The following is a 12108-nucleotide window of genomic DNA, read 5'->3' on the forward strand; positions in this document are numbered from 1 at the left end:
TCAAATGAATGCAACACAGAAGGTCATCCGGAAACATCCAAAAATGATGGAACTGCTAGGCCAGGAACCGATCGCTCAGAGGATGCATAATTTTGAAGATAGTGTAGCAAGTCACAAATTCAAAGTCATTAAAAGTCTCCATATGTTGTTCTGACCAAAAATGTACAATACATAGAAAATCTTAATTTTAAGTTAAAGTTTAAGAGTCATTTTAAGTTTAAGAGTCAGTAATACTTGGATACAAAGGAATTTTAAAATCCTGTCTATATATATATATATATACTTCTTGGTTTTTGAGAAGGGCTAATTGAGAGCCGAAACGTTGGACCTTCACTAAGCCGATAAACTTTATAAAATGAAGACCCACTGAGTGCATCAACTTTATTTACATGCTATATATAATATATATATATAATATATATATATATACACATACATACATACAGCAAATACTCTGAAAAATAACCACTGTCTTATATTCGAGGTCAGCTTCTAATAAGACCTCAAACAGAAGTCTGACTACAAAACTAAGATCCAGATCCCCGCGGCGCTGCAGGGGACCTGGATCCTCCTGTCCTGCAGCCAGTGGAGGTCTGTGTCATGCAACCTCAGCTGCCACTTTTGCCGGGGCTTCTATGACGGAGCGCTAGCATCACATGACCTTCCGGTGCTCATTCATAGAAGCCCTGGCTTAAGTTCTGGCAACAGCAGCGGATGCACGCAGACCTTCCCCGGCTGCCACCACTACACACCAAGGAATCTGAAGCACAGGGAGAAGTCTAGGGATGCACTGGTAAGTCATATGGAGGCAGAGTGGCATATAGGGGTTAAAAAGAATATCAGGGAGGCAGAGAGGCAAATAGTTCTATATAGTGTTAATATACACATATACACACGTTACTGGGCCTCACAAAGTTTGCTTTTACCACCTCCCTCCCCACCATGGCCACCGTATTGCAACATACTATTATAACTGGCTTTAAATTGGATTTGCTTCTACCTACAAAGATTGTGATGCCTTCCTCTAGGAATCTATCACAGATACAGCTGGCATTTCTTTATCTGTCCTTTGAACTGACATGGCCCCTGGGTGAATGATGCCAGATGGTCAAGAATAAACAGGGGAGCTTTGATGTACCCAAGAAACCCATTACCTGGTTAGCTATTAGGTTATCTTTAGCTGGGCACAGATCATAAGGCAACTAGCACCCAGCTGGGTGACCTTAACAGGCCTCTGTTTATAGAGGATGCCCCCTCCCCTACTGGTTAACGGCACTCACGATGAAGTGAGTAATGCGAGATCCCCTTATTATGACTACAGAAGCCGCAGTGCCCCGGCTGCCCAGCAGGGGTCATACATCCATATATCTACAGAAAAGCCTTTAACATTTTCACTGTCGAAAGGAAATCGCTGCAACCTGAACATAACCACCGGAGAAAGAGCCATTTTTGTTAACGAAAGGGTTAAGTGCGTTACCTTCTGAGCAGGTCAGTGAGGGCGTGTTCAGTGCTGCAAGTTTACCTTTCCTATTTGTTACCGCCTTTGCCAATCACTGGGAATCTCCTTAGAAACCACGCCTATTTATTTCACTGGTTATTTTCCTGATCCCGCCTTCGTTTTGCTACCATTGTTGTGCCCGCCTCTGTTCCAACTTCTTCAATGTCATTGGTAGATGGTAGAAAACAGGTGGTTCCGATTGGATCTAGTTAGTGTCAATCAGTCGCGGCGTCAGGTGGCTGGGCTGCCCGCGTCTCGCAGCCTCCGCTTGGCTTGGCAGCCTCTGACTGGTCGGACAGAGGTGGCTGGGAACCCGGTGGATTTTTGCTCCGACCTCCGCTCTCTATTGCCCCGTCCCTCAGCTCGCGCACTTCCCGGTCGCGGCCGTGGAGCTGTCATTAATCATAATTACTTAAAGGCACCTGCCTGCTGAAGAGAGGACGCGGAGAGCAGCCAGCGGTGGGAAGTCGGGATACCTCCTCTCGCTTGTCATAAGGATGGTGTGGCTGGGCTACCGATCTCTATGTTAATACCCCTTCACCTTCCCCTCATTTATCATTCTCTCTAACTACTTGCCCTGTCCTGCCCCACCTATCTTACCATTCCACCCCTACCCCACCTCTTCATCTCTTGTCTGTTTTGGGACCCGGTGACTGGCCTGGGCAGCTGTCAAACCTCCCTTTTCTTGCCCCTCTACCTTCCCTCCTCCCATTCGCTTGCCCCCCCCAATAAAAGGGCAGCAGGATTTAAATTACATTGGTATCTGCCCTGTGCTGTGCCCCCCCCCGGTGTATTAGGGAGCCTGTGACTCTGTGTATATGTATTTACTGGAGGGCTGGCCTGGGATGGTGGGTGTCTCTCTCCCAGGCTAGAGTAGAATGTGGGATGGAAGGACCAGGTTGCCACATACTTTTTAGATTTCGCAGTCTGTGGCATCGCCTTGAAGTAGGATTGCGGGAGAAGTTAGTGTATAAATCCCAAATGTGAAGCGAACATGGCATTTTAGTATTTATTATAAAACACCGGTCCCCGGGGGGTGGGTGGGTTGGGTTTATTTGCTTTTTACTTTCTAAAAAGTTTTAAGCTCAAAAGTTTTTTTTTTTTGGTTTTATTTTTTTTTTTTACTGTCGCTCAGGCTGTTTTGGGTCTGAGGAGGTGGAAACAGGATTTCATGTAGCATGATTACTCTGTCTGAGCTGTCACAGTAGTCCTGGGTATTACCTTAATGGCCCAGTGACAGGTTGGTCCATCAGTCTGAGACTTTGGAGGGCATTTCTGCCAATGTCTCTTTGTGGCACATCTACCAGTGCAACAATGATGGCGGCGTACAATGGGGGTACGTCAACGGCGGCTGGGGGTCACCACCATCACCACCACCATCATCTGGCCCACTTGCCCCCTCCTCACTTACACCATCACCACCACCTTCATCCCCAGCATCACTTGCACCCAGGCTCAGCTGCTGCTGTGCACCCTGTCCAGCAGCATGTTTCTTCTTCCTCTGCCTCCTCTTCCTCGGCTGCCGCTGCTGCAGCTGCTGCCGCCGCCGCTGCAGCAGCTATGCTGAATCCAGGCCAGGCCCAGCCGTACTTCCCATCTCCTGCTCCTGGACAGGCCCCAGGGCCAGCTGCAGCTGTAGCCCCTGCGCAGGTGCAAGCGGCGGCCGTGAAAGCTCACCATCATCAACACTCTCATCATGCTCAGCAATTGGATATTGAACCTGATAGGCCAATCGGCTACGGAGCCTTTGGAGTTGTCTGGTGAGTCTTTCTGTTTTAATGAAAACTTTCAAAAATGCATGCCTTGGCGATTATCTAGTCGCTTAACCTTTGCACCCAACTGTGGAAATACAGGAAATAAAAGTGATTGCAAACTGTATATAACTTTATAAATTTATAAAGTCTAACTGCAAATAAAAAATCGTGATTAATTGGAAACGTATTAATTCTTAAAGTGTCAAACTTCATGCCCAAAGTCACCGATGTATCTTTTTGCTGATTATTTGGTTAAATGGTAAAACAAGAGTTTGATTATCATTGTAGAATAGTCTTAGATGTTGTTTGTGGAGTAAATCGTTTAGCAATGTCAGGCACAGGTGCAGGCATGCAGTTAGTCTACCCATGCGGAATTAAACACGTGACAGCTAACGTTGTGCCCGTGATCAGGAGAGAGTTAATACTGTCAGTGTTTGCTAATCAACCATTTCCGTCGTAAGCTTGGCTGTCGCTCCCCTGCCCGGTATCTATGGGGTCTTTTAGTGTAAGTTCATGTTTTTTTGGGGGGTCGATAAACAAGATGTAAATTTACATATTCTGTCAAGACATCAGAGGTCTCTTCTTCAGGTGGAATTCCATTCCTTATTCCTCGTGAAGAACAGACCTCCCGAGGTCCCCAAAAAACACGTAAATTTACATCTTTACCTATGTTGGCCCGATAAAAAGTATCGACGTGTAGTAAAGGAGAGAGGCTGTATGTCTTTATCTGTCGTTCATGTCAGCTGGACTCTGAATGGGAACCTGCCTACATTTAAAGGAAGATCTGCTCGCTTAGCACCGTATACACCTGCTATTATTATAAGTGCTATAAATCAGTGGAATGACAATCTCCTCCTCCTGTATAGAATGCTGTCTGTTAACAAATGACTCTGCAAACTACTTCAGTGTATGAGATTAATTATGAGAAATGTATAAGATGGGTTGCTTGATGATGAGAGCTTGAATGGCCATGAAAATGTATTTGTGGGTTTTCTAGTTCATGGAGGCATATGAATGCGTTTCTAGCGTTCACGAGGAGAGTAATGTATATTTTAAGCCTCAGTTTGTGTTATGAGATTAATGGCGTACTGTGGATTGCTTCTCTTTGAGGGCACAGAGCTCCTGGCTGCCCCTTGTGACTCATTGTGGTGTCCTTCTAAGATGTCATGATCACTGAAAGCACTGCTGACTTGTATCTCACAACAAACATTCTGCCTCGTCCTATTCTGTTGGCCATCCATGAAACCCAGATGGCAACAAAGTAGAGATTGAAGATTAGACAGGCGACACATGGCACATCAGATCATTTAAAAAAAAAAATATATATATATATATATATATATATATATATGTATATATGTATGTATGTATGTATGTGATAAAAGTTTGGTTTTGTTTGTAGGTTTATTCGCAAAAGTCTTGACAGAGTTGTGAAGCTGGGGATCTGTTGCTTATAAATACTATATCTTTGAAGTTATACGCCTGAGTTTTTAGTATCATTGAGAGTAGCCTTACGTTTTAACCTTTGATGTGACAGGTTTATGACCGTACCATGTTTGCATAATAATTAGAAGAATTTAACTTTGGGACAGCAAACATTTTCAGCCCACCTTGTTTTGGCTGATGCTTTACAGATTATAACATTTCCATCTGGTCAGCAACATTGTAGCCAGAAGGAGCAAGCTCTTTGTTTCTGAGAGTGGATCCATCTACTTCAGCGTATTTAAATATTTTACTGGTTTGCCTTGTTGCGGGATGAGTCCCGTCAAATTCCTTTCCAGCTGGGCAGCGTGCATGCGTAGTTAGACCCTCACAGACTCTAGCAAGTTTTCCAAGGAGACCCCCTCCTCTGCAGGCATGCACAGAATGTGCTCCCATTGACTTCAGTGGGAGCGATTGGCTGGTTTGATCAGCCAAAACTGGAGCAGAGGGGTGTCTATTTTGCATTAGTAAATATGTATAAATCTACTTGCTACTAGTATGTTAAAATGGATTGTTTCTTGGTGGGCAGTAGACTGTCTCTTTTGCTAGATCAAAGATAAAATGTTTTTTTTTTAATGGGAAGGTCAAATGAATGTGATTTTAATAATTCAACGGTAGTAATCAAGGGCAAGATAGACTTTAAGCGGCCGGGAGATTTAGTCCCTTACAGAATTGCAGAAGTGGTTTGCTTGGACCAGTTTTGTGCATTCCAACTATGGGGAATCCCTCACGTCGCACAGTCCTGTCAAATAAGATACTGTTTTTGCAATCTGGAATTGCTTATAAGGAATAGTTTTCCGGTAAAATGAATTGTAGCCCTGTAGGTAGGTATCTGTTTTTAGGGTTACTTCTTACTTCCCAAGTAGGACTAACCTCAATCTACCTGGAGCCTCATACTAAATGTAACCCAACGCTGCCAATGGATACCCTAATATACAATACAATTATTACTGCTTGAATTATGTTGCTTATCTCTCTGATGGGTTAAAGCAGGTCAACCGTGTACAATTCGGTATAGTTCATTTAGGTCTGTCCTTAGCATGTCCCTTGTTTTTCAGCAATGCATTTGTAGCGGACCTGAGCTTTTTTTGCTATTGTATACAGGATATATGTTAACCGTGAGCCCACTGTTGTGGTCGTGGCCTGTTTTATGCAAAATTATGCTAATATTTAAATACACAATTTAGACAAAACACATCTAACAATACAACAATAAATTTGATTCAGGAATACAGTTAAATTATGTAAAGACGAATACCAACAGATGTTATGATATATAATGATATACTTTATTAATACCTCTAACGGTAAAAACAATATATCGAAAAAGGTTACCATAACAAAGTTACAGACAGTCAACAATTATATTCTAATAACATTGTAATAACATATGTACTTAACTTCAGAGAGTATCAGCATATCAAATGGCTCCTTTGGTGCTCAGTTTCCAAAATGGCTCTAGATACCAGGATCATATAGAAGACTTTAAAGGATTCTTTCAGTAGTAGTTTTCTAATTCTTAGTTACAATACTAGGCACTAAACTAGTCCTAGCTTCTTGGCGCTTAACTAGCCCAAGATGGAAGAGCAGCTTTCTATTTCATACTTTTCTCTGGCAAACTTTCACAGCTCCCTTCGCTTCTGCCATGCTGCTTCCTCCTTGTCCTTCCAGTCCCCTCTGCTCCTCCCTTATCTTCCTGGAGTTCCTGATATCCCATTGTTCCTGGTATAGCCCACATGGCTTTTCATGTAGGTAGCCATTATCTATGGTCTTACATAAACAATAGATGTACACATCACTCACTCTCTAGTGCTACCTGCTGGTAGAGGTAATGCACTTCTTAAACAATAGAAGTATAAACAATAGAACTAATTGATATTGTAATATATGCCAGAGTTAGGGGAGTGGTTTATCCAAAGGGAGATACAGATGTTGCGTCTGTGACGTGAATCACTAAGAATGGACGACGCAATCCATGTCCACAACATTCCACCTCTTGATTCACATCATATAGCAAGGATACATAAATGTATCTCTCCAGAAAATAATCCCCCCACTATGGCACTCATTTCACAGATATCTTGTACATACAAACATATAAAAACATAACAGTTATAATAACTCTAAATGTTATTCCCAAAAGATTGTCCAACTGAATCTTTCCCTCGTGTGACACTCCTCTTGATCTTGATCCTGTCAAGACAGCAATTCCAATAAAATCCCTGGGAGTGGAACTCCATGCTCCCATCTGCGTGAAGTGTCTTATCCCCAATAGAAAGCCAGGATCTCTTAAAAAGGACACCTATCTGATAAAGAGAAAATAAGACACGGTGAAGCATCACACTTATCATTGCACTACAAATCATGCACAACAGTACATTTGCTGCCTTCCTGACTAAAGCCTAGTCCTCCATTAATATCATCTTCCTAGAACAGCATTATCCCTCGGTCATCCTTATACTACCAGGGCCGATTTGGATATCCAAACGGATTTCTAATCCAACTCAGTTCCTGGGGTTCTGAAAACAATACAACCCCCTTCCACAAAGCAAACCTCAATGTTTCATTTCTTTACATCAACCCCTCATGTTTCATACTCTGACATCCTCTTCAACCCAAATTCCCATACTGTAATATTTTGTAGTCAGTACTTTACTAAAGAATAATGGTTGCAAACCCTTTCCCACTCTCTATCACTACTGGGGACAGTACTCGAATGAGCTCTCCTAAAACTCTTTGCACCACTCTACCATCCTAGTAGCTTTAGGTGGTAGGCAAGGGACCACTATATATGCTTAGTGGTAATTGGATAATACAAAAGTCCATATATGCAAACGTTCATCTCTTTTGGTTCTTCCTTGAATTCCTTTAACAGTGTCTTCTTGCTGGGTCCACTACAAGTCACAACTCTTCTGGCAATTCAATCCACCTCTAGGTCTTCAGTCTCCACAGCTGAACTGCCTAATCTGCCCATCTTTTTTTCTTTAGGGCTACTTTGTGCGGCCACCCTCTTCATGAGGAATCAACTACTCATTCTCTTTCTCTGAGTAAATTCACATGTTCTGTGAGCCATTTTGCAGCCAGGTTTGCAGCTTCAGGAATTACAATGTACTCTGCGACTGGCAACCTTGCTCGATGTTTCTTCTTTGTATCTTTATAATCTTGCATTATGCTCAAATATAATCAGTCCACTGTGTCTTGATGCACTACCTGTATATATACAATTTCTTCTTCCAGGCAGAGCCAACTTGTTTGTTCACTACTGGTGCAATGAGAATTAAAGAGAGCATTCGCTTATTCAATCCCAGCCTGCCACGTGTCTGCCTGTTTACATATACATTCATCTGCATTGACTTACTCTGAACCGCAGCACTCATTAATGGTGCTGCTGCATCCACATCCAGATCGTCAGCAGTCAACCCAGAGTCATCCGACTTTTAAAACAGGCAAGACAAACGTGTTAATAGAGCTGTCAGCTGGTCGAATATCTACCTCTTTTCTGTCCTCCAGGCTGTCGGTTCTGCACATGGCAAACCGGCATGGCTGAGGAAGAAACATTTACAGGTTTTACATGTTCCCTTACGTGGTTTTTACTAGGGACGCACGAAAACAAACACCCCTCACTAATAGTTTCCGTACTGTCCCGTTTCAAATAATTAACCCCTGACTTCTGACTTGCAAATTTGGAAAGAGTTAAAACACCTACAGGGACTTCAATTGACAAAGGGCTGTCCTGCAACACCTCTTTAGTTCCTGTCCCCCTTATCCATACCCCATTCTGTTTCCTTGCCTTATCCCTCCCCCCAGCAACCTGTTGGCACCGATCTCTAGTGGGGAGCATACCCTCTTGTAATAAGGGGGAGGTCATGGCCCTGTTAATCATCCTGCCATCTTTATCATTAGGTAGGGGTGGCTCTTCTAAATTTACATTGGTATGTATGTTTAAATGTGGAGAAGTCTTTGTCAGTGACCCACTAATACTACAAGGGTTGTAAGCAACTTTGTGTACCTGCCTAAGCCTTCTCACTACCGATTTCCACTTTTTAAACATCTCTGCGGTAGGAATACCATTTATCTCTTCTCTGGGTACACCATTCTGTAATAAGTCATGCCACATTTGCCTTCTAGTCATCCTACTCGGATTCCCATCTGACTTTTGCGCCGAAAACTGCACTCTAGCCTTTTCTGCTGTATAAACACTCTTAGTCTCTTTGGTTTCCATGTTTAACTCTTCTATCTCAGCCAACAGGGTGGTTACATGGTGTATCTTTCTATTGTTTCCCATTCCATAGAGCAGAGATAGCAGGGGAACCTTTAGATCTGGTGGTGCAGTCTTTAGAAGCTTTGACCGCATGATAGCTGTAAAATCCTCCATATCAGGGCCTTCCCAATTACCCTTATTCAATCCTGCAACACAACCCATAACCCTTACATGATTTATGGCATCCTTAATTGTTACCCATGGGGTCGATGGCTCAATATCTGAGTGTGATGGATAAACTTGTAATAAAGCATGGCGAACCATGTCTACCAATGAAAAGTTCCCCCTAATTTCTCTCACCCTCCGTAATGCCTGCATGAGCTGCAGATTCAGTGTCAGCTGCCCCATTCTTATGGCTTCTCTTGCACTCAACAGCACACTGTCAGCTCCTCCATCCCACATGCGTAGTAACCACTCGCCCACATTTTCACCCACTTGCTGTTTATGTGACTTAGCCAGCTCAATGAGCTCCATATGTGTGTAACTCTTTACCACTTCCTTCATCTCATCACATGCACCATTTCTCCAACCATGCTCCCTATCTTGGTCGCAGTGTATTCTCCTTTTCTGCTGTTGTATAATGATAGGACAGGCCTGTCGCCGGTCCAGTTCATTATCATCTTCAGAAAAGGATACATACGCATCATCGGATGACCGGAGAGTCTCTGCAGGATCCCATGTGGGATCTGCAACCATTGCTCGCACCTTACTTACAGGCTCTAGTTTTCTACATCTCTGCAACCTCCTGCGCTTGATCTTGCTTACCACTAAGTTAGTACATTTCTCTTCTAGAGCAGCCACATGGCATGCATTACTACGCATACATTCTTTGGTCATAACTAAAGAATCCTTGACGTCCTGCAACTCTTTCTTTAATGCTTCATTTCTTTGAACCTCGCGGCTAAGGGCCTGCACAACTATCCAGCCTGTGGTGGCAGCGGCTTTCCGCTCTTTCTTGGAGTAAACTCCTAGATCTAAACATAACGCCTGAGCACCAAGTTCAGTACCAGCATCAGGATAGACTGGAGCTGCATATTTTATCAGTTCCTCAGCAATGGCTTTCCAACTACCAAATTCTGCCCATACAGGAATTGTTCCATATTTTGATCTTTCTTGCCCTGCTACAGCTGCTTTCTGTTTGAACATCTTTACACACTATTACAAGCGAGTTCTATGCACTAGACTCTGTACTGTCATATAGGGGTTATGCACTAAAGTTTAAACACACAAACACATGGCTTTAGAGCACTAGAGCGTAAACATACAAATCTGTAACTTTATGCGATAAATGCACAGTAAATATGCGATAAATGCACAGTAAATACACGGTATTCTCATTAATAATCTTTACTGTATCCTGCCGACTACGCCAATTGTTGTGGTCGTGGCCTGTTTTATGCAAAATTATGCTAATATTTAAATACACAATTTAGACAAAACACATCTAACAATACAACAATAAATTTGATTCAGGAATACAGTTAAATTATGTAAAGACGAATACCAACAGATGTTATGATATATAATGATATACTTTATTAATACCTCTAACGGTAAAAACAATATATCGAAAAAGGTTACCATAACAAAGTTACAGACAGTCAACAATTATATTCTAATAACATTGTAATAACATATGTACTTAACTTCAGAGAGTATCAGCATATCAAATGGCTCCTTTGGTGCTCAGTTTCCAAAATGGCTCTAGATACCAGGATCATATAGAAGACTTTAAAGGATTCTTTCAGTAGTAGTTTTCTAATTCTTAGTTACAATACTAGGCACTAAACTAGTCCTAGCTTCTTGGCGCTTAACTAGCCCAAGATGGAAGAGCAGCTTTCTATTTCATACTTTTCTCTGGCAAACTTTCACAGCTCCCTTCGCTTCTGCCATGCTGCTTCCTCCTTGTCCTTCCAGTCCCCTCTGCTCCTCCCTTATCTTCCTGGAGTTCCTGATATCCCATTGTTCCTGGTATAGCCCACATGGCTTTTCATGTAGGTAGCCATTATCTATGGTCTTACATAAACAATAGATGTACACATCACTCACTCTCTAGTGCTACCTGCTGGTAGAGGTAATGCACTTCTTAAACAATAGAAGTATAAACAATAGAACTAATTGATATTGTAATATATGCCAGAGTTAGGGGAGTGGTTTATCCAAAGGGAGATACAGATGTTGCGTCTGTGACGTGAATCACTAAGAATGGACGACGCAATCCATGTCCACAACAGCCCACGTTTAATGTACCCACACAAATGTATGTATTGCCTTTTTACCATGGCTCTTCCTTTCATTTGAAAGCATATTTCATACACATAACCTAATGTTAGCACTAACATGCAAAGACTGAGAGAGAAAATGCTTACTGTTTTGCTTAGTGTTCCTTCTGCAGGATTGTTGCCATTGCTGGGGGGAAACCCCAAATAGTATTCAACAACATCCCCTTAGTATAGTAGTGCCCACAAGCATAAGGATTCCCCCCCCCCATTCTTCTCATTGTTTGGCACCAAAAGTGTGTCCCCACCTCCAATATCTATCGATTACTGTCCGAAATCAGTTCAGGGATGGTTTGGGGTAAATGTCTGTAGTGGTAGAACTGGGGGGGCCCTGACTTATACAACATAGTAGTGCACCATAGGGTTGGTGGGAGGGTCTGACATTAAACTAAAACAATGGCTGGTTGCATATCCTGGCTGTCTGCCAGAGATAATCCCCTCAGCAAGTGATGAGATGATATACTGCTGGGGGTAGACTCATAACTCTTTACAAAGCCGGGGCCCATAGTCGGTCGGTCGGTCGGTCGGTAGGGAGGAGGCTGGCTTTCAGGCCTCTCCAGTGGCCCCCGTGATGGAGGGTTCCTTCACAGTAACTACGTTAGTCATTTGCTTAATGGAACTCCTATGTAATCGCTTGTTTTAGCCAATTAGATCTAAAACTTTCAGGTTTGTGTCTTTCTTTAACTAAACAAATGTTTGTATGTAAGGTGAATTCTCTAGCTTTCAAATAGAAGTAGTAAAAATGAATATTTTTTTTCCCTATCACCAACCAACCTGTATTGTGATTGCACTTTTTATATACCCACTCTTAAATTGCCCTGGCCTATGGCTGGT

General features: G+C 42.6%; 2 protein-coding genes across 2 annotated transcripts in view; one reads left to right on the top strand and one right to left on the bottom strand.

Moving 5' to 3' along the window:
• Positions 1-1586, bottom strand: part of LYRM9 (LYR motif containing 9) — a 55240-nt gene extending 53654 nt beyond the window's left edge. The window contains exon 1 of the mRNA XM_053456312.1: positions 1478-1586. The gene's annotated coding sequence lies outside the window, so the exon portion shown is untranslated. The remainder of the gene's footprint in view (positions 1-1477) is intronic.
• A 1016-nt stretch (positions 1587-2602) lies between these two features.
• The window catches only part of NLK (nemo like kinase), a 66997-nt gene continuing 57491 nt past the window's right edge, over positions 2603-12108 (top strand). Inside the window, exon 1 of the mRNA XM_053457155.1 lies at positions 2603-3258. Within this exon, the coding sequence (XP_053313130.1) occupies positions 2780-3258 (479 nt within the window). The 5' untranslated portion in view covers positions 2603-2779. The remainder of the gene's footprint in view (positions 3259-12108) is intronic.

The sequence above is a fragment of the Spea bombifrons genome, chromosome 2 (assembly GCF_027358695.1).
Source record: "Spea bombifrons isolate aSpeBom1 chromosome 2, aSpeBom1.2.pri, whole genome shotgun sequence".
NCBI lineage: Eukaryota > Metazoa > Chordata > Amphibia > Anura > Pelobatidae > Spea > Spea bombifrons.